The 25,260-nt window shown below is 36.4% G+C and overlaps 1 protein-coding gene across 3 annotated transcripts in view; it reads right to left on the reverse strand.

Annotated features, from left to right (window-relative positions):
* Window positions 1–24,175, reverse strand: part of pfkfb4a (6-phosphofructo-2-kinase/fructose-2,6-biphosphatase 4a) — a 42,780-nt gene extending 18,605 nt beyond the window's left edge. Inside the window, exons 1-10 of one of the 3 annotated variants that reach the window (XM_061932734.2) lie at window positions 13,329–13,578; window positions 9,306–9,422; window positions 9,087–9,183; window positions 8,961–9,027; window positions 8,812–8,886; window positions 5,183–5,239; window positions 4,403–4,524; window positions 4,061–4,268; window positions 3,819–3,965; window positions 3,637–3,741 (exon numbers count right to left, since the gene is read on the reverse strand). In XM_061932734.2, the coding sequence (XP_061788718.1) occupies window positions 3,637–3,741; window positions 3,819–3,965; window positions 4,061–4,268; window positions 4,403–4,524; window positions 5,183–5,239; window positions 8,812–8,886; window positions 8,961–9,027; window positions 9,087–9,183; window positions 9,306–9,422; window positions 13,329–13,515 (1,182 nt within the window). In that variant the 5' untranslated portion in view covers window positions 13,516–13,578. Of the gene's footprint in view, window positions 1–3,636; window positions 3,742–3,818; window positions 3,966–4,060; window positions 4,269–4,402; window positions 4,525–5,182; window positions 5,240–8,811; window positions 8,887–8,960; window positions 9,028–9,086; window positions 9,184–9,305; window positions 9,423–13,328; window positions 13,579–23,992 lie in introns of those variants that run through there. The other 2 variants (XM_061932735.1, XM_061932733.2) reach the window with 2 other exon arrangements.
* Between the last annotated feature and the right edge of the window lie 1,085 nt (window positions 24,176–25,260).

Genomic DNA, 25,260 nt, shown 5'->3' on the forward strand with positions numbered 1-25,260 from the left:
TCTCATATTGGATCTCATTGGAGTTTGTGCAGGTGTGCCTAATGTTGTGGCCACTAAATGAATGCATGCCATTATATATTTCAATGCTAATGCTGGTTTTAAAAAAATGAACAAGATTCCCCCAAAGGCATTCATGTAATCACATATGTCTACACTAGCATTCACGTAAGAAACTGGATGAACCACACCAGCAGCCAATCAGAACCAAATGTGTCTGGGAGGCCGCCCAAGTGCAAGTGGCCATGCAGATATATCTTGGGTGTGTGTGTGTGTGTGTGTCAGTGCCTCTGGTTTTTTTTTTTATAGATGCCACAATTCAGAATGTTCCAAGTAGAGACTGACCAATTATCGGTGCGGATATTTGGCATTTTGATATATATTGTTGTTGTTGTTTTTACCAGTATGTCTTTTTTTTTTTTTTTTAAACGACATCGGAACCTCGATTTACGACCTTAATTGGTTCTTGAACAGGGTTCTTAAATAGAAAAGTTCATATAGTGAAGCAGAGTACCCCATAAGAAAAATGTAAATATGAATATTGGGTTCCAGCCTTGACAAAAGTCCCTATTTTAGTGAATGTTTGTATTGTGTTCAAAGTGTACAAAGTACTATAGAGTACTGTACATCAAACAAACAAGGGGTGATGGATATTTTGCCAATCGTTCACAATCATTATGATTGAGACTAAGACATGACAACAGATGGATTTTTTAAATTTATTAAATAAACGTAAATAAAAGTCAATGCCAATGGGAGCTCCATAAAATCTGATAAATAACCATTCAAAAAGCGCCATCAATACCCCATTTACATTTCGTGACTTGAATATTAACCAAGTATTAGTGATATTGTTATTATAAGTGCTAACACAGACAAACTATTTATAGCAGCGCCATGATCACTTCTGTGTGTCCCAGTGTTTACATCTTCGAGTGGTCTGCTGCTTTTTTGCTTTCTTGCTCCTTCTAGATCATAAATCATACATCTCACCTGAAAATTAGATGGCGGCGGATATAATACGACAAGTTGCGACACTTTGACAGCAATAGAGGACCTGGGACTGGGAAGGAAGACACAAAAAGCCCTTCTTTCTCCGCTCCCCCACCCTGTTTCTTCGCAGGGATAATAGGACATTCTCCATCTAAATGGGAATATATGAACATCCGAGCAGTCCCTATCCTATTGACAGCAGATATTGTACAGTAAGTGATGTTTTATTATGTTTGTTGGCTCTCATAAGTCTGCAGTGAGCAGAAATGAGTGAAAAGGGAAACAAAATAAAACAAACATTATGATGCATTTTTGAAATTAATGTGCCGCATATGCTTACAATGGTCAAACTACGTAAATATTAGATGTTATTCAATCCCCACCTTCTATCATCCTAGTCACGTCCGTTGTGTCCTTGGGCAAGACACTTCACCCCTTGCTCCTGATGGCTGCTGGTTAGTGCCTTGCATGGCAGCTCCCGCCATCAAGTGTGTGTGTGAATGGGTGAATGTGGAAATAGTGTCAAAGCGCTTTGAGTACCTTGAAGGTAGAAAAGCGCTATACAAGTATAACTAGGGATGTCCCGATACAACTTTTTCACTTCCGATACGATACCGATATTGTAGCCTTGAGTATTGGCCGATACCGATATCAATACGATACGATATAGGCACGAATCATACATATATTTATTCCTTATTTTGTTGTGTGGAATGTTAGAAAAGGCTTGATAAAGTGATGTTACTGTTACTGATGTTGTAGTGTTACAACAGAAAACAATAGTCAGCAAGAGTAGGTATAGGAAAAACTGACCCATTTATTATTAACCAATTGGTTACATAGATTTTAACCTTCAACATAAGAGTATTACCTCAACAAATCCAATAAAAACAAAATGTTATATTTAAAGTGCAAAATAACCACTAATACCAACATAATTATACAATTGAATAGAATAAATTAAAAATAAATTAGAAGACCCTGAAAAATAACCTAAATAAATCCAATTTAAAAAAAAAAAAAACGTTTTAAAGTGCAAACAATTCAAGTTCACTTCAGTTATTTTTTTACTGTCAGCATATGTTGGAAACAACTGTGGGCAGGGACAAAAACAACAAAAACAACACAATATTGTCCACTGTCCAACTGCTCTAAGTTAAGAGTTCACAGCTCCAGTTTCACTGACTGACTGTGCCCAAAACAATGTAGTAATTACTCTTAGTCTTCACTGAAAAATAGTGTAAACACAATAAACATATCACTCTAATAACAAGAGCATAAAACAAATAATAATCAGTCAGTGCTGACTACCCTTACTACTCCTCCTCCTCCTTCTCCACTTTCTGCAGTCCGAGCATAATGTGGAGATTTTTTTTAAGAAGATAAGCATTTGTGGCGGCTAGTAATAATGTAGCGAGGTTCGAGGTGCTCCATTAAGCGTTTGAACCCGACATTACTCACCACCGACAGGGGCTGGTCATCAAGCACAATAAACTGGGCTATCTTTTCTGTTATGGCCATTGCCGTTTTGCTGTCCCGTGGTAGTTTGTCACGTCTTGCAAAGCTTTCGGCCAGCGTGGGTTGCTGAAGCGAGCCAGAGGTTTGTTGCTTCGCCTTGCTGCTCTCGCGAAAATCCTCATGTTCTTTTTTGTGGTGTTTTTTCAAATGTGCGATGAGGTTGCTTGTATTGAACCTTCCTGGTTCTGTCCCTCCACGGGACACTTGCGCCTGACAAATGTTGCATTTAGCGGCAACGTCTTTGTCCGAGTTTAGGTTAAAATACTTCCACACAGCCGACATCACTACACTTTGCTGCAAGCACACGCGTTGTCGTTGTTGTGATCACGTGGGCTGTGCATGCTGGATCAGAGACGCTCTTCTTCCGCGGCCGGCACCAACGTTAATTAAGGGGCATTGCCGCCACCTACTGTGTTGGAGTGTGATTAAACCAGAGTCACCTATTATAGACGTGCTGCAGCGGTAAATGGACAGCTTATATCGGAGCACTTATATCGGAGTTTTTAGATTCAGTCCGATAAAATCCGATATTCACTTTTTTGGCTAATATCGGACTGATTTCCGATATCAATATCGGATCGGGACATCCCTAAGTATAACCCATTTATCATGTATTATTTATAGATGTGCCCGTTACTACATTACATATATACTTACATCATATATATCAAACCCTAATGGAGGTGTTTGGACGTTTTCATAGGCAGAATTGAACAGCTCCCATAGGCTCCGTTGTAAGCAGACTTTTGATCGCATTTATTTAATATTTAGAATGCAAAAATAATAAAATAACATCCATTGTTGTGTCTTTCATAATGATTGTGAAAGAAAGGCAAAATTCCCACAAAAGTTAAGTTCCCCTTAAACTTTAACAACCATATTGCTGCAATAAAAACATGTAATAATCCACCCACATTAACAAGGAGCTGAGTAAAAAAAAGCAGCTGACAGGGAGAGAGAATTCATGTTTGAATAACTTTTAGTGCCAATAAATATCTGCTTATTGTCTAATAATTTGTATCGACCCTGAAAAAAACATTGGTCGATCTCTAGTTTTAAGCTTTGACAGTGTTGATATGATTTGAACAATATTAAGAATGTTTCCAACTTTATACTACATCCACTGACCTCTCCTTTAGGGTAGCGGTAGCGGTACTTGTCCTGGTCCCTCAGCGCAAACTCCAGAGGGTAGTGATCCTGGATCTCCTCGTACATCATCTCCTCACATACGCCCTAAAAGTAGCATCAAACACACTGAGGCTACAATTCAAAACACAAGACGGAGAGCAATTAAAAAGCTCGGCACTCACGGCGTCGATCTCGTTCAGGACCTTCCACTGTTCATAAGGCACACTGAGACCCTCGGCTGTCTGGATGGTCCTCTTCATCTGACTGGTCCACACCTTCAGGTCACTGATGCCTTGGGCTTGAATGAATTGGCTCAGCTTCTTGGAAAACTGTCAAAACATGGGTGGAGGAGGAAGATCTGGTTTGACTTTCATCTATGCAGATAAGACATTGCTTTTCATCCTTCAGGTCATGTCAGCCGCACCTCTTTGCCACTTGGCGTAAGGCCAGAGTCTCCTCCAATCCGACCTTTTACATTGAGCTCACTCTCCCCATGGCGGCACAGGTAGATGGAGCGAGGCGTGATGTGGATGTTCATGAGATAATAGACGATCCGACTCTGGATGTGGTCCAACACCCTGTTGACCATGTAGCGCTGACCCACATCCATGATCTTGATGTAGGAGAGATCCCTAAAAGTAGGACCAGAGACCTCAAAATCTACATTCATGAGTGCCTGTATGCTTTAAATACTTTTAATTTAGCAACAATTGTGTTGATGTCTTCCGACATTCACTATCATTTAAAATGTTCAGTTTCACCGCACCTGTCCAAAACCTCATCCAGGGTCTCGTAGGAGTTCTCGTAACACTTGATCCTCTTCATGAAATCCTCCACTGCCTCCTCGGTGTTGCAGTTGGTGTAGTCGGGGCTGCCCAGCTTCACTTGCTAGACAGAAACAACAATGCACTGAAGCCAACTGACAAAGTTATTCAGTCCTAACATCATGTCCTTGATAAGTGCAGGCCGTGTTCAGAAATGTACTATTAAAATTAAATAAATTACAGTTAATCGTTACCGTACTAAAAAGTAATTGAATAACTAACGGAATTATTCTTTAATAAATGTAATTAGTAACTAGGGAAAATAAATAATGTGTCACTTAAAAAATAAAAAATATCTGGCATATGCAGTTGAGATGTTTCATGAGAGCAGAGTGTGTGCGCCTTTAAAATGGTAGTGCAAGCAGGATTTTAGCTCTTAGCTTTTTGTCCACAAAAGGGGTATTGTAAGATGGCAAGCTTGTCACTTCCATCATTGATTTGTTGTTCATTATCCCCTCGTAGTAGTATGTGTGTGTGCGCGTGTACCACGTTTGCTGTGTGATGTTGCCTCCTCCTTGTGATATCAAGTTAATTTTAGTGTGGTGCTGGTTGTTACTTTTAATTGGTTAAAAGGGTATTTCCTGCACTTCTGACACTGTCATTTGGACATACAACCACATCAAAACTAGCATGCCATGTTACATCAAATGTATCGGTTGTAACATACATAAAAGTAATTAATTAGATTAGTGTTATACAACGCAATCATTAAGGACACTGACCACAATGTTCTCCTGGATGACATCTGGGTCTTCACACACAGATTCCACAAAGAACACCTAAAAGAAGACAAGAAAATCAAAGTATGATGCTTAATATTTGTTATTATTGCCAAACACTTCGGTCTGGTATCATTTGTACACTGTAAAAGGTACTAAATGACAGATCTGCAGCGTGCTATTTTTTTGTGAGCATATAGGGAGGTGGCTGGTGGGAGTCCATTGATTGGTCAAATGATCATCATCTATGTGTTGGAATTGAACTGCCATAGTCAGTGAAAAAATGCATCACTATTGAGGTGGTGAGTCTTTGGATATCTTTTTAATGCACACACACACACCTCATTTGTTGTACATTACCTTGGTGTGGTCCTATGTGGAAGTAGACTAGAATAGTGTGTAAATGATGTTCTGATTGTGACACATAAGCACATTTCCTACTTTTTGCAGAGCAGGGGTTTTCAGTATATAAACCGGAGCCATAATTACTGTGGAAAACTTCCACTTCTACTTTTGTAAAAATGTGTGTGCTTAGACCACTTCTCAAGCAAATGATAACTTTATTGCTACGATACATCTGGGCCATCACAAGTAGTTTTGTTGCTACCTGTTCACTCCTGCCTATTGACCTATAATCAGGCATATGGTCTGCCAAAGAATAATACAGGTATTGTTAGACATATTGCATGTTTAATTTAGGAGTTATGCTTGAATTGCTTTTTTTGCATTATCTCAGGATTCTAAGAACATTGCTGTCATATTGAGTAAAAAAAAAACTCATTTTTGTGTTTGCAAACCTTACAAAAGCACATGTTTCTAGTAAAACTCACAAAAATACATTAATACAGGCCTTATTAGAGCATGTATGGTTTGGAGTTATGCTTGAAACTATGTTTTATTGCTTAAAACACATTATCTCAGGATTCTTAGAACATTACTGTCATATTGAGTAAAAAAAAATACTTTTTGTGTTTGCAAACCTTACAAAAGCACATGTTTCTAGTAATACTCACAAATATACATTAATACAGGCATTATTTGACACATTGCATTTTTGGTTTAGGAGTTATGCTTGAATAAATTTTTTGTATTGCTTTTTTCGCATTATCCCAGGATTCTAAGAACATTACTGTCATATTGAGTAAAAAAAAACTAATTTTTGTGTTTGCAAACCTTACAAAAGAACATGTTTCGAGTAAAACTCACAAAGATACATTAATACAGGCATTATTAGACGTATTGCATATACAGTATGGTTTGGGGTTATGCTTGAAACTATGTTTTATTGCTTCAAACACATTTTCTCAGGATTCTAAGAACATTACTGTCATATTGAGTAAAAAAACAACTACTTTTTGTGTTTGCAAACCGTACAAAAGCACATGTTTCTAGTAATACTCACAAAGATACATTAATACAGGCATTATTAGACATATTGCATTTTTGGTTTAGGAGTTATGCTTGAATAAATTTTTTGTATTGCTTTTTTCGCATTTTCTCAGGATTCTTAGAACATTAGTCACATTGAGCAAAAAAAAAAATTGTTGTGTTTGCAAACCTTACAAAAGCACATGTTTCTAGTAATACTCACAAAGATACATTAATACAGGCATTATTAGACATATTGCATTTTTGGTTTAGGAGTTATGTTTGAATAAATTTTTTGTATTGCTTTTTTCGCATTATCTCAGGATTCTTAGAACATTACTGTCATATTGAGTAAAAAACACATTTTTGTGTTTGAAAACCTTACAAAAGCACATGTTTCTAGTAAAACTCACAAAGATACTTTAATACAGGCCTTATTATAGCATGTATGGTTTGGAGTTATGCTTGAAACTATGTTTTATTGCTTCAAACACATTTTCTCAGGATTCTAAGAACATTACTGTCATATTGAGTAAAAAAACAACTACTTTTTGTGTTTGCAAACCTTACAAAAGCACATGTTTCTAGTAATACTCACAAAGATACATTAATACAGGCATTATTAGACATATTGCATTTTTGGTTTAGGAGTTATGCTTGAATACATTTTTTGTATTGCTTTTTTCGCATTTTCTCAGGATTCTTAGAACATTAGTCACATTGAGCAAAAAAAAAAATGGTTGTGTTTGCAAACCTTACAAAAGCACATGTTTCTAGTAATACTCACAAAGATACATTAATACAGGCATTATTAGACATATTGCATTTTTGGTTTAGGAGTTACGTTTGAATACATTTTTTGTATTGCTTTTTTCGCATTATCTCAGGATTCTTAGAACATTACTGTCATATTGAGTAAAAAACACATTTTTGTGTTTGCAAACCTTACAAAAGCACATGTTTCTAGTAAAACTCACAAAGATACTTTAATACAGGCCTTATTATAGCATGTATGGTTTGGAGTTATGCTTGAAACTATGTTTTATTGCTTAAAACACATTATCTCAGGATTTTAAGAACATTACTGTCATATTGAGTAAAAAAAAACTACTTTTTGTGTTTGCAAACCTTACAAAAGCACATGTTTCTAGTAAAACTCACAAAGATACATTAATACAGGCATTATTAGACACATTGCATGTTTGGTTTAAGAGTTATGCTTGAATACATTTTTTGTATTGCTTTTTTCGCATTATCTCAGGATTCTAAGAACATTACTGTCATATTGAGTAAAAAAAACCTCATTTTTGTGTTTGCAAACCTTACAAAAGCACATGTTTCTAGTAATACTCACAAAGATACATTAATACAGGCATTATTAGACATATTGCATTTTTGGTTTAGGAGTTATGTTTGAATAAATTTTTTGTATTGCTTTTTTCGCATTATCTCAGGATTCTTAGAACATTACTGTCATTGAGTAAAAAACACATTTTTGTGTTTGCAAACCTTACAAAAGCACATGTTTCTAGTAAAACTCACAAAGATACTTTAATACAGGCCTTATTATAGCATGTATGGTTTGGAGTTATGCTTGAAACTATGTTTTATTGCTTAAAACACATTATCTCAGGATTTTAAGAACATTACTGTCATATTGAGTAAAAAAAACCCTACTTTTTGTGTTTGCAAACCTTACAAAAGCACATGTTTCTAGTAAAACTCACAAAGATACATTAATACAGGCATTATTAGACACATTGCATGTTTGGTTTAAGAGTTATGCTTGAATACATTTTTTGTATTGCTTTTTTCGCATTATCTCAGGATTCTAAGAACATTACTGTCATATTGAGTAAAAAAAAACCTCATTTTTGTGTTTGCAAACCTTACAAAAGCACATGTTTCTAGTAAAACTCGCAAAGATACATTAATACAAGGATTATTAAACATATTGCATGTACAGTATGGTTTGGGGTTATGCTTGAAACTATGTTTTATTGCTTCAAACACATTATCTCAGGATTCTAAGAACATTACTGTCATATTGAGTAAAAAAAACCTGAAAATACGGTATAGCCCTGACTTTTGACATAAAAAAATAAATAAATTAAAATGAGCGACACAAGAAAGTTTGTACTTCTAAACATATTTGTTCTTGACTTACTTTTTGCAAATGCATTCTGGACAAATATGCAAAATTGTTACAATAACAACTCTCCACTAATTCAATGCATTTTTCCAACTACGCATATCCAGAATACCTTAAAGTCATTCTGCTCTGCAAACTGGATGATAGTTTTCCTCCTTTCCCTTGTTGTGTTTGTGGCATCAAAAACCTGCGTAGGAGGAAGACAACGTCTGAGGACCGCAGACCGGGTTTAAGACACTTTTAGCCCAGCGTCGGACTTACCGCCACTTGGCCTCCTTCTTCTGTTAGGTATTGTCGCACGTCGTTCAAAGCTGTCGAAGCACATTGCCTGCAAACATCCCACGTAAATTGTACAAATAAGCATCACATACTTCAAGGGACTCTTACCTTCTGATCTTCAGGCCTTCCTCGTTGTCTGGACGGAAGAACTCAAAGGACTTATAGATCTTCACACACTCTCTCCTGTATTGTCCTACATTGAACTCTGGACGAAACGGAGGCCAGGGACAGAAGGATGACAAATCAATGTAACATTTTGCATTAGTGCAATTATCTTCTATTCAGGCGCAACATTCATGACATTGAACAACTAAAAAAAAGAAGTACCTCTGGTGGGAACCCCAATCCAGTTCAGATAGCGGGTCAACTTCTTGGAGATGTAAGTCTTCCCCCTGGCAGGAAGGCCCACCGTCACTATCAGTGTAGGACAGTTGGTCATACACACTGCAAAGGAAGGAGGACAGCGTGATTACCCCATTTATGGATTTTTCTTCCCAAACGGCCATAATGTTTAATTCAGCAAATAGTTTTCATATTACACCTAGAGACACTGAAAAGGTGTGTTATTGTTTGTGCTATTGCGCCATCTTTTGGACGAGTTTTCTCAGTGCAGATGCTGCGGGTTGAAAATGTAGTTCTTGTTTGTGCCTCGAAATAATTATTCATTCAAGCAACGTGTGTAAGTTTTACAATATAACTTTAAAAACTCTTACTTGCTAAACCGTCCCATGTGTGATGCATAGTCTCATGCATATTAGTACGTGCTATCATAACGTAATAAAGCTAGCGTTGTTAGCATTAGCTAATATGCTAACACAATTTTACAATCGTCTGTGTTAGGATTGTAAACTTACATTCTGTTTGTAATGTTGCAGTTTTGTAAATTCACCGAAACGACACCGTATAGTTATTGAGTCTGTTTAGCTGAGTGGAAAGCTAACTTCAACAGCTTGTGGGTCCATGACGATGACTTCCGTTTTATTTGATCAGCCCTTTTACTGCCGTGTTAAAAAAAAAAAAAATAATCAAAACATTTTTAAAAGAATTACTGCTGTGTTACAGGCACCATTTGGAAACAGCTAAGGTATGTAAATAAACATTTATAAAATATTTCGGTATAAATATCTAATTTCACAACGTATATATATCCGTGGCTTGTACCGTATTTTTCGGAGTATAAGTCGCACCGGCCGAAAATGCATAATAAAGAAGGAAAAAAACATATAAGTCGCACTGGGGAAATTTATTTGATAAAACCCAACACCAAGAATAGACATTGGAAAGGCAATTTCAAATGAATAAAGAATAGTGAACAACAGGCTGAATAAGTGTACGTTATATGAGGCATAAATAACCAACTGAGAACGTGCCTGGTATGTTAACGTAACATATTATGGTAAGAGTCATTCAAATAACTATAACATATAGAACATGCTATACGTTTACCAAACAATTTGTCACTCCTAATCGCTAAATCCCATGCAATCTTATACGTTTAGTCTCTTACGTGAATGAGCTAAATAATATTATTTGATATTTTACGCTAATGTGTTAATAATTTCACACATAAGTCGCTCCTGAGTATAAGTCGCACCCCCGGCCAAACTGTGAAAAAAACTGCAACTTATAGTCCGAAAAATACGGTAGTCCGGTGCGGCTAACATGTAGGAAAATTGTTTTTTTCTTCTAAAATTTGGCAGGCGCGGCTTAAATATTGAAGAGCTCTTTTGTCCGGAAAACACGGCAAATATTTTTCTACTGTGTTGAGAATAATGGGAAAAAAAAGCTAGAGGAGACGGTTGTGAAATACAACAATTTGACAATCCAACACATCTGCACACAGTTAACGGCCAGTTGCCAAACTGGGTCACTGTTTGCACAGATGACTGGGTCAGAGGACAGAGCGGAGAGAAAGAGCATCCCTTCTAGTACATGTTCTTACAACACAGTAGCCACCCTACAGTTTATGCAAAATATTCGATCTGGTGAAAGCCACAAAATATGCTTTTATATATTGACACAAATATAAGAAAAACACTAACCTTACGACGAATGCTTTTGCACTAGTAATTTGATCTTTCACAACACCTAGTGGCCACAATAATTCAAGGCTGTTTAATCTAGTAATCTTTTTTTTCTCTCCTTTCTGTAGCGGTAGCAGCAGCTGCCAGCATCGTGGCGACAGCAAAGTTCCAAAGAAATTTGGAACCTGCCTTTAATCACCGACTTGTGATGAGCTAATAGCATGTTGCTTTCACCCCATTATACTTTTGATTGTGTGAGTGAGTGTGTGTGTGTGTGTGTGTGTGTGTGTGTGTGTGTGTGTGGGGGGGGGGGGGGGGGGGGGGGGGGGGGCAATATATGTTAGCTAACTAGACAATCAGATAGACAGTGGCTATACAGTATTATACAAGTCTAAATTTAATCTATCTTTCCAATCCAATTATGTAGGATATACGCATGTATATATAACCTAATTATATTGTTTCTTGAATTTAAAAATAGCGGACCGTTTATTTCTCCCTTAACTGGGATTATATTCCCAGTTTTGATCTCGGATGTCTGGTCACTAGTGATGGGTCCGGCAACACCGATGCATCGGCGCATGCGTCGAGCTCATAGAGCAAAACCCTGTGTCGGTGCGCGTACCGCTTTTAGAAAGTCACGTGACCGACCATGAGCTGTTTCGGTCACCGTGACCGATACGCGAACTGTGTCGCACCGACGCCTCCTCTGTGCCCTGTGAGCGGGTCTTTTCTACAGCCGGAGAAATAACTAAGAAGAGAAATCGTCTAAAATTGAATACGTTGGAAAAACTCCATCCATCCATTTTCTACCGCTTATTCCCTTTGGGGTCGCGGGGGGCGCTGGAGCCTATCTCAGCTACAATCGGGCGGAAGGCGGGGTACACCCTAGACAAGTCGCCACCTCATCGCAGGGCCAACACAGATAGACAGACAACATTCACACTCACATCCACACACTAGGGCCAATTTAGTGTTGCCAATCAACTTATCCCCAGGTGCATGTCTTTGGAAGTGGGAGGAAGCCGGAGTACCCGGAGGGAACCCACGCAGTCACGGGGAGAACATGCAAACTCCACACAGAAAGATCCCGAGCCCGGGATTGAACCCAAGACTACTAGGGACCTTCGTATTGTGAGGCAGATGCACTAACCCCTCTTCCACCGTGAAGCCCATGGATGGATGGATGGAAAAACTGTTTTTTTTTTTATAAAAATGTGTAAAAAAAACAAAAAAAATCCCAGTCCACAAGCATCCTCATTCACAACACGTTCTCTTAGATTTCCAAGTTATGATACATGTTCACATTATTTATTGACTGTATTTGAAAAAGATAAAAATATGTTTTTATTTAAATGAAGATATGAAATAATCCTAAATGAAATACAATGACTTGGTTTATATTATTGTATATACTAGGTCATAAAATCAGTGTCAGTTGAGTCGGTCCATAGGTTGCCTGTAAGGATTTTTAATGTCCAGATGTCAGTATTTAGTGACACAGTATCGACACAGTATCAATACAGTTTTGCAATGTGTCGAAACGCTTCATGACGCCTCATCAACCCATCACTACTGGTCAATTATAGCATATAAAAATATTCTATTACTGTTAAGCAAACTATGAATAATAAAACACACATCCTTTATCATAGCTACACGTATGACAAAAACAGCACGTGAAAATCAGTGGTATTCAGTGAGGTAAGATGAATTAAATGCGCTGACAGTTCATTGCTCCTGCCAAAGTGAAAATCAGTGGTATTCAGTGAGGTAAGATGAATTAAATGCGCTGACAGTTCATTGCTCCTGCCAAATGAATTGCACTGAGTGGAACGGATCACCACTCCAAGATGGCGGCCCCGCGTCTCGTCAGCGCCAGTAGGCAGTAGCGCTCGATGCTGCGTACCCGTATAAGATGTTTATGATGACAAAGGGCCTGTATTGTACGCATGCGCATTGTCGAGCGGTGCACGGCTTGCCAGAAAAGACTGGTGCTTGAGTTGTTATGTGGAAAATCATCTATTTGTTGTGTGGCACATTATCTATTACGTGGCACATTTGATATTATGTGACACATTATTTACATTAACCGTTTTGCGGCACAGCGAAACAAAAAACGTTTTCCGGTCCTTTGAAGTGTCGCGTGAAACGAAGGCGCGCGCGCTAGCATTGAAGCTAACACGTCACTTCTGCTAACGGTAGTTGCCGCCGACAAAGCACCAGAAGCGGACATTTTTCCCACGCGTGGTCGTCCAGAATAACAACAAATATATATAAAAACAATGTTTGGTTACAGCCGCGGCCACGTCGTCGCCATACGCACCCTTCCTCTGAGAAATGTGCCTCTCGGGAAGGCCATTTTTACACGGCATCCAGATCTTCTTCAGAGGGTTCTGGGTTAGTTCCCGTAGAGTCGACGGCTTGTTGTCCTCCATTCCGTTGGAGGCCGCCGCGGGAGGCAGGCGGGCTCTTTTGCCGTGATGCTGCTCCGAAGGGGACCGGGGTTTCATGAGAGGAGCTCGGCGAGGACGCAGGTGGACTGTCGGGGTCAGCGGAGCGGTTCGCTGGTCGGTGGCTGCGCGCGCACTACACGTCTGGCTTCATGTCACGTGATTTGTCGTCGCTGAGGAGACCGAGGCTGAGCCGTAATGACCAACATAGGCGCGCAACCGCTTTTCTGCTGCTTGACCGTAATGGCAAGGGCAGGAGAGTTTTTGAAGCGACACTGGAACTATGTTTGTGTTATTGCACTATATTTCATACATTTGACAGAATATTATTGCACTATATTTCATACATTTGACACAATATTATTGCACTATATTTCATACATTTGACACAATATTATTGCACTATATTTCATACATTTTACACAATATTATTGCACTATATGTCATACATTTGACACAATATTATTGCACTATATTTCATACATTTTACACAAGACAACCATTTGTTTGTATTATTGCACTATATTTCATACATTTTACACAATATTATTGCACTATATTTCATACATTTTACACAATATTATTGCACTATATTTCATACATTTTACACAATATTATTGCACTATATTTCATACATTGTACACAATATTATTGCACTATATTTCATACATTTTACACAATATTATTGCACTATATTTCATACATTTTACACAAGACAACCATTTGTTTGTATTATTGCACTATACTATATGTCATACATTTTACACAAGACAACCATTTGTTTGTATTATTGCACTATATTTCATACATTTTACACAGTATTATTGCACTATATTTCATACATGTTACACAAGACAACCATTTGTTTGTATTATTGCACTATATTTCACAAATTTTACACAAGACAACCATCTGTTTGTATTATTGCACTATATTTCACAAATTTTATACAAGACAACCATCTGTTTGTATTATTGCACTATAGTTCATACATTTTACACAATAGTATTGCACTATTTCATACATTTTACACAAGACAACCATTTGTTTATATTATTGCACTATATTTCATACATTTTACACAATATTATTGCACTATATTTCATACATTTTACACAATATTATTGCACTATATTTCATACATTTTACACAATATTATTGCACTATATGTCATACATTTTACACAATATTATTGCACTATATTTCATACATTGTACACAATATTATTGCACTATATTTCATACATTTTACACAATATTATTGCACTATATTTCATACATTTTACACAAGACAACCATTTGTTTGTATTATTGCACTATATTTCATACATTTTACACAGTATTATTGCACTATATTTCATACATTTTACACAATATTATTGCACTATATTTCATACATTTTACACAATATTATTGCACTGTATTTCATACATTTTACACAATATTATTGCACTATATTTCATACATTTTACACAATATTATTGCACTATATTTCATACATTTTACACAAGACAACCATTTGTTTGTATTATTGCACTATATTTCATACATTTTACACAATATTATTGCACTATATTTCATACATTTTACACAATATTATTGCACTATATTTCATACATTGTACACAATATTATTGCACTATATTTCATACATTTTACACAATATTATTGCACTATATTTCATACATTTTACACAAGACAACCATTTGTTTGTATTATTGCACTATATTTCATACATTTTACACAATATTATTGCACTATATTTCATACATTTTACACAATATTATTGCACTATATTTCATACATGTTACACAAGACAACCATTTGTTTGTATTATTGCACTATATTTCACAAATTTTACACAAGACAACCATCTGTTTGTATTATTGCACTATATTTCACACATTTTATACAAGACAACCATCTGTTTGTATTATTGCACTATATTTCATACATTTTACACAATAGTATTGCACTATTTCATACATTTTACACAAGACAACCATTTGTTTGTATTATTGCACTATATTTCATACATTTTACACAATATTATTGCACTATATTTCATACATTTTACACAATATTATTGCACTATATTTCATACATTTTACACAATATTATTGCACTATATGTCATACATTTTACACAATATTATTGCACTATATTTCATACATTGTACACAATATTATTGCACTATATTTCATACATTTTACACAATATTATTGCACTATATTTCATACATTTTACACAAGACAACCATTTGTTTGTATTATTGCACTATACTATATGTCATACATTTTACACAAGACAACCATTTGTTTGTATTATTGCACTATATTTCATACATTTTACACAGTATTATTGCACTATATTTCATACATGTTACACAAGACAACCATTTGTTTGTATTATTGCACTATATTTCACAAATTTTACACAAGACAACCATCTGTTTGTATTATTGCACTATATTTCACAAATTTTATACAAGACAACCATCTGTTTGTATTATTGCACTATATTTCATACATTTTACACAATAGTATTGCACTATTTCATACATTTTACACAAGACAACCATTTGTTTATATTATTGCACTATATTTCATACATTTTACACAATATTATTGCACTATTTCATACATTTTATGCTAGACAACCATTTGTTTGTATTATTGCAGTATATTTCATACATTTTACACAATATTATTGCACTATTTCATACATTTTACACAAGACAACCATTTGTTTGTATTATTGCACTATATTTCATATATTTTACACAATATTATTGCACTATTTCATAAATTTTACTCAAGACAACCATTTGTTGGTATTATTGCACTATATTTCATCCATTTTACACAAGACAACCATATTATTGCACTATATTTCATACATTTTACACAATACAACCATTTGTCATGATCATTTAATGCACCAGGGAGCATTTTCGACTTTATTCATTTGTTTTCACTAATTTCAACCAAATAGGGAATCTTTTACACTTTGGAGTTTGTGTTTATTTGGAACATGCATGCATACAACATGATACATCACAATTTTCAGTTTCTTTATTCAACATGTTTGAAAAGCAGTAGGAAGAAGCAGAGCTTATTTAGTAATCCTAACCCTTTTCCTTTACATAGCAGTTGCTAAAACTTTTCTTCACTTCCTGTTCTCAATTTATTCACAATATACTCCATAAGTAATCACAATAAATAAATAATTGGTGAGATGAGTAAGATTATCTTAAAAATGAATGGATGGATGGAATAAATTTAGAATGTTTATCATGGTTCTTCTTATTGTACTTTGTAAACACTTTAAGTTTGAAGAGTTTCTTGAAGTGGATCATAATAGTACATTGTTTGATTTCTTTGCTTAATCCATTCCATCATTTAATTCCACATACTGATATACTGAAGGTCTTAAGTGCTGTACGTGCGTACAAATGTTTTCAATTACATTTTTCTCTAAGATTATATTTCTCCTTTTTTTTTTAGAAGAATTGTTGTATATTTGTTGGTAGCAGATTATAGTTTGCTTTGTGTATAATTTTAGCGGTTTGCAAATTCACAAAGGCATGAAACCAAATGACTTTTTAAACAATATTTTAACTTAGACAGTACTGTAGTTTTATATACTACAAAATGTTATTTTTCATACATTTTTAGGGATGCAGAGTCACATGGACTCTTGTCTAAAACAAACATATAATATTTAGTTGTGTTGTTTGTCTGTCTGTGCATGGTGCAATCAGACGTACACAGTATGTATTATATATTGTTAATTTTGTTTGTTTTTTCATTGTTTTTCTTTTTTACTGTTAGTAGAAATGACGCGTCTTTTTTGTTTTTCTTAAATGTTTGTATCAATGTTTTTTCCCTAACTTTTTATCGAACAAATGAATGCATAAACAGCATGTATGACAATATACAAACAAAGGCACTTCCAATATATCTAAATATTACAGGTATTCACTCGGTTGAGCAATTAACATTTTTCTACAAACAAAAAAAAAAAGTTACAGAAAGTAAAGTAAGAGACACAACACAAAGCTAAATAAACAAATACATAAACATAATAACAATGGGCTTATCTAAAACAACTTAACTTCCTTCAAAAGGACAATAATTTAGGGCTCATATTAACAATTGTCCAAGGTTTTATAAACAATTTAAAATCATTAATTCAATGGGAGAATTTGGGTTTTACTTTCAGAAATTGACTTTTATCTATATATATATATATATATATATATATATATATATATATATATATATATATATATATATATATATATATATATATATATGTATGTGTGGGAAAAAAAATCACAAGACTACGGTACTTCATCTCTACAGGCCTGTTTCGTGAGGGGTTCCCTCAATCATCAGGAGATTTGATTGAGGGAACCCCTCATGAAACAGGCCTGTAGAGATGAAGTAGTCTTGTGATTTTTTCCCCCACACATACATATATTGCGCTCTACTACGGTATCGAGCACTATTTTTTGGATAACCTTATTAAGACATATATATATATATATGTATATATATATATATATATATATATATATATATATATATATATATATATATATATATATATATATATATATATATATATATATATATATATATATATATATATATATATATATATATAAAAATCTAGCCTGCAACGTAATGTTAATGATCACTTCTAGGTTGCTATCTTTCATAAATATACCAAATATAATCTCTTCTATAGTAAATGGGAACATCTCTATACATTTGATCTGATCTCGCTCCTCCACAAACAAATGTACAGTATCACATTCCAAAAATAAACGATTCACATCTTCCATAGCATGACGTATGTAACAGTTTTCAACCATAATATTACATTTTTGTTTAAAAAAACAAAACACTAATAGGGTACATTCCATTAATAATTTTAAATGATATTTCTTTAACTTTAGGAATAATTGGATGTGTAATCTTCTGTCCTTATTTTCCCTATATCTACCTTTTCACTATTTTAGTTCGGTTTCATTTTATTTGGAACATGCATACGATACAATGTAATGCATCACACAATTCCAGTTGTTTCATTACGGCACGTCCGAAAAGGAGTAGGAAGAAGCACAGCTTATTTTAATCCTACCCCTTTTCATACCAGAGCAATTTGTATCCAATTTCCTTGTTCTCTGTAACAGAACAGTGAATACATAAATAATAAATACATAATATACCATAGTGAGCATACAAATATTAAATACATAAATAATATTTGTCTCAATTAAAAAAAAAAAAAATTAATCAATTTGAATTGTGCCCGGAAAATGTTATTTTACTATTATCACCCTCATATATTTGTTAGAAAATCTCGTGTATCATCACTAAAATGTACATCTTCAACATGAATGTGTTTCAGAAAATAAGTTCTGTTTGAATAAAACACATATTAGTCAAGATTGTATTGAGCATGTCTTTTATCTCTTTAATGTGTCCGTCATGTCCTCATGTGTCATGTCTTTTGATTTTTTCGGACTATAATGTGCAATAATGTTAAATGTGTATATATATATTTTTTTTTTCGGACTATAATGTGCAATAATGTTAAATGTGTGTGTATATATATATATATATATATATATATATATATATATATATATATATATATATATATATATATATATATATATATCTTATTTTTTATTTACTATTTATATTACTAAATTATTGTGTATGCACCTTAGGGGATCTGCTCCAATTTCCTTGTTCTTTAAACCTGTTCACTGTAATAATGACAAATAAAACTCTATTCTATTCTATTCTATTCTATTCTAATGTTTCCCTCTTGTTTGTTGTTTTCAACCTTTTTTGAGGCAAGGCACGTATTTTTTCAATAAAAATTCCAAGGGCACACCAGAAACAGAAAACATTAAATAATGAAACACCACCAGGTCGTCGTGCCTTATTTTGAATTTGTTGGTGTTTTCCTGTGTAGTGCTTGAGTTCTTGTCTTGCGCTGTTATTTTGGTGGCCCTTCCTGTTTTGTTGGTGTTTTCCTGTAGCAATTTCATGTCTTCCTTTGAGCGCTATTCCCTGCACCTGCTTTGTGTTAGCAAGCAAGGCTATTTAAGTTGTTGCTATCCTTCTTTGTGTGGACATTGTTGATTGTCATGTCATGTACATCCGGATGTACTTTGTGGACGCCGTAAGTTTTTGCTGTCGTCCAGCATTTCTGTTTCTGTTTACTTGGTAGCCAGTTCAGTTTTATTTGTGTTTTGCATTGCCATTCCTATGTTTCATTGCCTATTCCTTATGTTCATTTTTGGTTTAAGCATAATACACCTTTTTACCTGCATATTGCGATCACAACAAAGCATCCTCGTCTCACCCGACACATTCCGACTTTTACAAAACAATTAACCTTTTACACTTTGCGCCTATAACAATCCGAATGGTTATTTTCCTCTTTGTTGCGGAGGACACGACGGCCACAGTTTCCAAAAACTATTTTAAATGTGGACTCGTCAGACCACAGAACACTTTTCCACTTTGCATCTGTCTGATGATTAACTTGTGTGATGACTGTATTATGATGATAGTATGTATCTGTACCACAAATCTATTTAAACAAGTTGGAAAACTTATTCGGGTGTTACCATTTAGTGGTCATTTGTACGGAATATGTACTGTACTGTGCAATCTACTAATAAAAGTTTCAATCAATCGAGCTGCGTTTCTGGGTGTTGTTGATAAATGGCTTTGGCTTTGCATAGTAGAGTTTTAACTTGCACTTACAGATGTAGCAACCAACTGTAGTTACTGACAATGGTTTTCTGAAGTGTTCCTGAGCCCATGTGGTGATATCCTTTACACACTGATGTCGCTTTTTTGATGCAGTACCGCCTGAGGGATCGAAGGTCCGTAATATCATCGCTCACATGCAGTGATTTCTCCAGATTCTCTGAACCTTTTGATGATATTACGGACCGTGGATGGTGAAATCCCTAAATTCCTTGCTGGTTGAGAAAATGTTGTTCTTAAACTGTTCGAAAATGTGCACTAGTTTTGCGTTTTGTATTTTAGCCTACCTGCTGCCACCGACTGACGTGGAGTATTTACGTGGTTACCCTGCCGAGCTCTACACAGCACAGACACTAAGCAACGGCACATTATTTGCAGATTATAATGATTGATTTGAAAAAAAATATTTTTGGGACCAATTAGGTGAAGTTGCATAATTTCCCACGGCACAAGTGGTGGAAAAACACTGTTCTATTCTATTGTTATTGTACCAATAATTTAAAGTTATCCAAATTATTAATGTAACGTTTACTGCTGAAACCTTTATTGTGAAAGTCGGTTCCTTACTGCTGTAACAGGATGTATTGCACTTCACTAACCGGAAGTAGAGGAAATGCCGGTGTTCGACCAAGAGGTAAAATATTTAAAGAGCTCCCGGGCTAAACTGAGAATGAAGAGTTTTCTACGTCCAGTCATTATCCAGATTAGTCTATAATACTTCTCGTGTATGGCTTATCACAACAATTAATTCACGTGATATGGTTGTTAACGTTTTTATTCGAGGCTGTGTGTCAATTTGCGCACTTTCGTACTTAACATTCTGAGTGCGTTGACATTTCAGAAAAGCAAGGCAAGCTACGGCCAGTACCCGGATGTTGCACTCAACGCTTTGGTGAGTGTGCAGCCATGAATCCTGACCACACTTAAGTTACAACCCTCGCCATCTTGGCTACGGTCTGACTCGGGTGTTTAAAATAAATTAACACTTTAAAACAAGAGAGGAGAATTTAAAGCAGATATATATTGCTATAGTTTTTTAGTAATCGAGGCTGCGTTTCAATTTGCGCACTTCCGTACTTAACATTCTGAGTGCGTTCACGTTTCAAAGCGAGGCAAGCCACCGCCAGTACCCGGATGTTGCACTCAACACTTTAGTGAGTGTGCAGCCATGAATCCTGACCACACTTAAGTTACAACCCTCGCCATCTTGGCTACGGTCTGACTCGGGTGTTTAAAATAAATTAACACATTAAAACAAGAGAGGAGAATATAAAGCAGATATATATTGCTATAATTGTTTGAGTAATCGAGGCTGCGTTTCAATTTGCGCACTTCCGTACTTAACATTCTGAGTGCGTTCACGTTTCAAAGCGAGGCAAGCCACCGCCAGTACCCGGATGTTGCACTCAAACACTGTGGCGAGTGTGCAGCCATGAATCCTGACCACACTTAAGTTACAACCCTCTCCATCTTGGCTACGGTCTAACTCGGGTGTTTAAAATAAATTAACACTTTAAAACAAGAGAGGAGAATATAAAGCAGATATATATTGCTATAATTGTTTTAGTAATCGAGGCTGCGTTTAAATTTGCGCACTTCCGTACTTAACATTCTGAGTGCGTTCACGTTTCAAAGCGAGGCAAGCCACCGCCAGTACCCGGATGTTGCACTCAAAACACTGGCGAGTGTGCAGCCATGAATCCTGACCACACTTAACAACCTTGGCTACTTTCTGACTCGGGTGTTTGAAATTAACACTTTAAAACAAGAGAGGAGACAATAAACCAGATATATATTGCTATAATTGTTTTAGTAAAGCGCGCAAACAAGTAACGGATAATGTGTACACCAGGGCCGGCCCGTGGCATAGGCCGTATAGGCAAATGCTAAGGGCGCCGTCCATCAGGGGGCGCCACGCCAGTGCCACAAATGTTGGAGAAAAAAAAAGAAGTTGGTACTATTATTTCTAAATACAAAAAATAATCCCACGTTAATTAAAATGCAAAGTAAAGCCTATATTATAGAAATATTATTTGTTACAACATTACGCTCCCCCCGCACGGTGCGCCCCCTCCCTTCCCGTATCATGACTCTTTTTGGACGTCACCACATCAAAAAAATCAACACAAGATGTCAAAACGGCCAAAACTGTCAGGTGCCCAGGGAAGAAAAAAGAGAAAAGAAGAGGAGGAGAAACGAGAAAAAGACAAGAGGTAGCAGGTAGGTAACGTTAGCCTACATGAAATGATTTGTCTGTTACAGAATGTGATAGTAACCTGGCTTTTTAGCATTAAGCTAATGTTACATGATTCGGCAATTGCTAATCAATAAATAGCTAGTTCTGTTTTAACGTCGGGTTAATATTGTGGAGGGGGCTAAATTGTTATGGAAAATAATAATGTAACGTTAGGTAATTACAGTACTCCCACCTTACATTCCTCAGGGACATTTGTATTAGATCTTTTAAGCAGGTGTTTTTTGTTTACATTGTTATTGCCTTCTGGTTAGCTAATGTTTGCCCTGCAGGTAATAGTCACTTTTCCACCCCTTTATATATTAGGTATAGTTGTAAGCCTAGTTGTTAAAGTGCACATCATTAATGTAAATTAAGCAATATGTATGTAAAAAATATTGTATTTCATATATTCATTTTTTATTTTTTGCATTCATTTATTTATTCATATTTTTTTTTATCTTGTTAACTATTCTGATTGTTAATTTGATTTCTTTAAGTAAAAAAAAAAGGTCAAAGACAAAGCTATTCGGTTTCTTGTGAGTATATACACTTCACTGCCGATGTGGGGGGGGGGGGGGGGCGCCACCTAAAATCTTGCCTAGGGCGCCAGATTGGTTAGGGCCGGGCCTGGTGTACACGTTGGAAACGCGCGACTTGAGACACAGCACTGTCTTCTGAACAATGGCCACTAGATGGCAGCATTCCCCTCTTATCCACTCTTGTTTATTCTGACTTGCAAGGAATCACATTGTATTTACACCAATAAGGGGGGAAATCTGATGTATTTTTAATGTAGTTGTGTTCATAATACATAAAAAACGTAATGTTACACACAAAACTGCAGAGTGTATTCAAGTGGCTTGAATTGCACACAGTGGCTCCTTACATATAGGTCAGTTTGTTCACCTATTTTTAATGTTATATTAATATCACCATAGAGGAACTCTGACCTACATTATGCTGCTTTTCCAATTAAAACAGCCCACTTGGCAGGACTGTAGACATGATTGCACATGTTGAAAAACATACACGAAAAGATGACTATAGGGGGGGTTAACATCTAAAAAAAAACACAATGCACATGCAATATGAGTGCATAAGGTGCTAAAAACCACAACATAGCACAGCATAACACATAAACAAAAACCACAACATTGCACAGCAACATAGCAGCGCCATTAATGACATGTTTATACGTAATTAATGGCATGTTTTACGTACCGCCCATGCAAACATGCATCGCGGTCATAAAGAACAAACAAATCGCGTGTTTTTGTCGCGCAGAAAGCGTGTTGTGGGAAAACAAGTATAAAGCCACAAAGGGATGCAGGAAAAGGCAGCGTTTTGTTATGTAGGGTAAAGGTCTCTGTGACGACACCACTCGCGGACGCGCGTGCGTGCGTGCGCGCGCTCTTGTTTACGTCTCCCTCCCGCGCCAAGCGCACTTTTTCCCGCGGCGGATGCAAAAATAATAATAAAAAAAAAAAAGCTCCTTCTTACCCGCCTTGCCTTGGATCTGTGCGTGTTTGGCTCGGCCGGAGCAGCCTCTCATCGTGGAAGCGTCCGTCCGGTGGAGTGTTTTTTTTTCCACGCGTCCTGCGCCTGACTGTGAACACACACACTCACTCACTCACGCACACGCACACACTCACACGCCCACGCACGCACACGCCGAGTGTGAGGCTTTCTGCGAGACTGTCCGGAATGAGGTAGCTCCTATACCTGCCCCCTTGCACCATCCCACACCACACCACACCCACCGGGGCGGCGTGGAAGTGTTCCCACTAGCCCTGACAGTTCCCATGACAGTGGGGTTAAATATAGGTCTGGTGTACGCTGCTTTGTAGCATTGCTGCTTTTTTTTACGAAAAACAATACTGTTTTTTAAAAATGAAAGAATGTAGGTCGCCACCCACTTAGGAATGTTGCCAAGCCAGGCTAACAAGTGTGTTTTTGCCTTATTAAAAACTAGCATGCACATAAGCAGAATGGCTGCACTTGTTGCTAGGCAGAACTCATTAACGGGGCACAATTATGTGTGCCCCATAAGGCAATAAAGATAGACAATTGCATGGGTCTGATTTACCAAAGGTTTGTGTGTACTAAATCATGTGAAAACTTGATAACAACACTCATAAGTAGAAAGGCTGCACGTGTTGCTAGGCAGAAATCATTAACGGGGCACATTTATTTGTGCCCCATAAGCCAATCAATCAATCAATGTTTATTTATATAGCCCTAAATCACAAGTGTCTCAAAGGGCTGCACAAGCCACAACGACATCCTCGGTTCAGAGCCCACATCAGGGCAAGGAAAAACTCACAACCCGGTGGGATGTCAATGTGAATGACTATGAGAAACCTTGGAGAGGACCGCAGATGTGGGTAACCCCCCCCAGCCCCCCCTCCTCTAGGGGAGACCGAAAGCAATGGATGTCGAGTGGGTCTAGCATAATATTGTGAGAGTCCAGTCCATAGTGGATCTAACATAATAGTGAGAGTCCAGTCCATAGTGGATCTAACATAATAGTGTGAGAGTCCAGTCCTTAGTGGATCTAGCATAATAGTGAAAGTCCAGTCCATAGTGGATCTAGCATAATAGTGAGAGTCCAGTGGATCTAACATAATAGTGAGAGTCCAGTCCATAGTGGATCTAACATATTAGTGAAAGTCCAGTCCATAGTGGATCTAACATAATAGTGAGAGTCCAGTCCATAGTGGATCTAACATAATAGTGAGAGTCCAGTCCATAGTGGATCTAACATAATA

Source organism: Nerophis lumbriciformis, linkage group LG38 (genome assembly GCF_033978685.3).
Source record: "Nerophis lumbriciformis linkage group LG38, RoL_Nlum_v2.1, whole genome shotgun sequence".
In the NCBI taxonomy this organism is placed as follows: Eukaryota; Metazoa; Chordata; class Actinopteri; order Syngnathiformes; family Syngnathidae; genus Nerophis; species Nerophis lumbriciformis.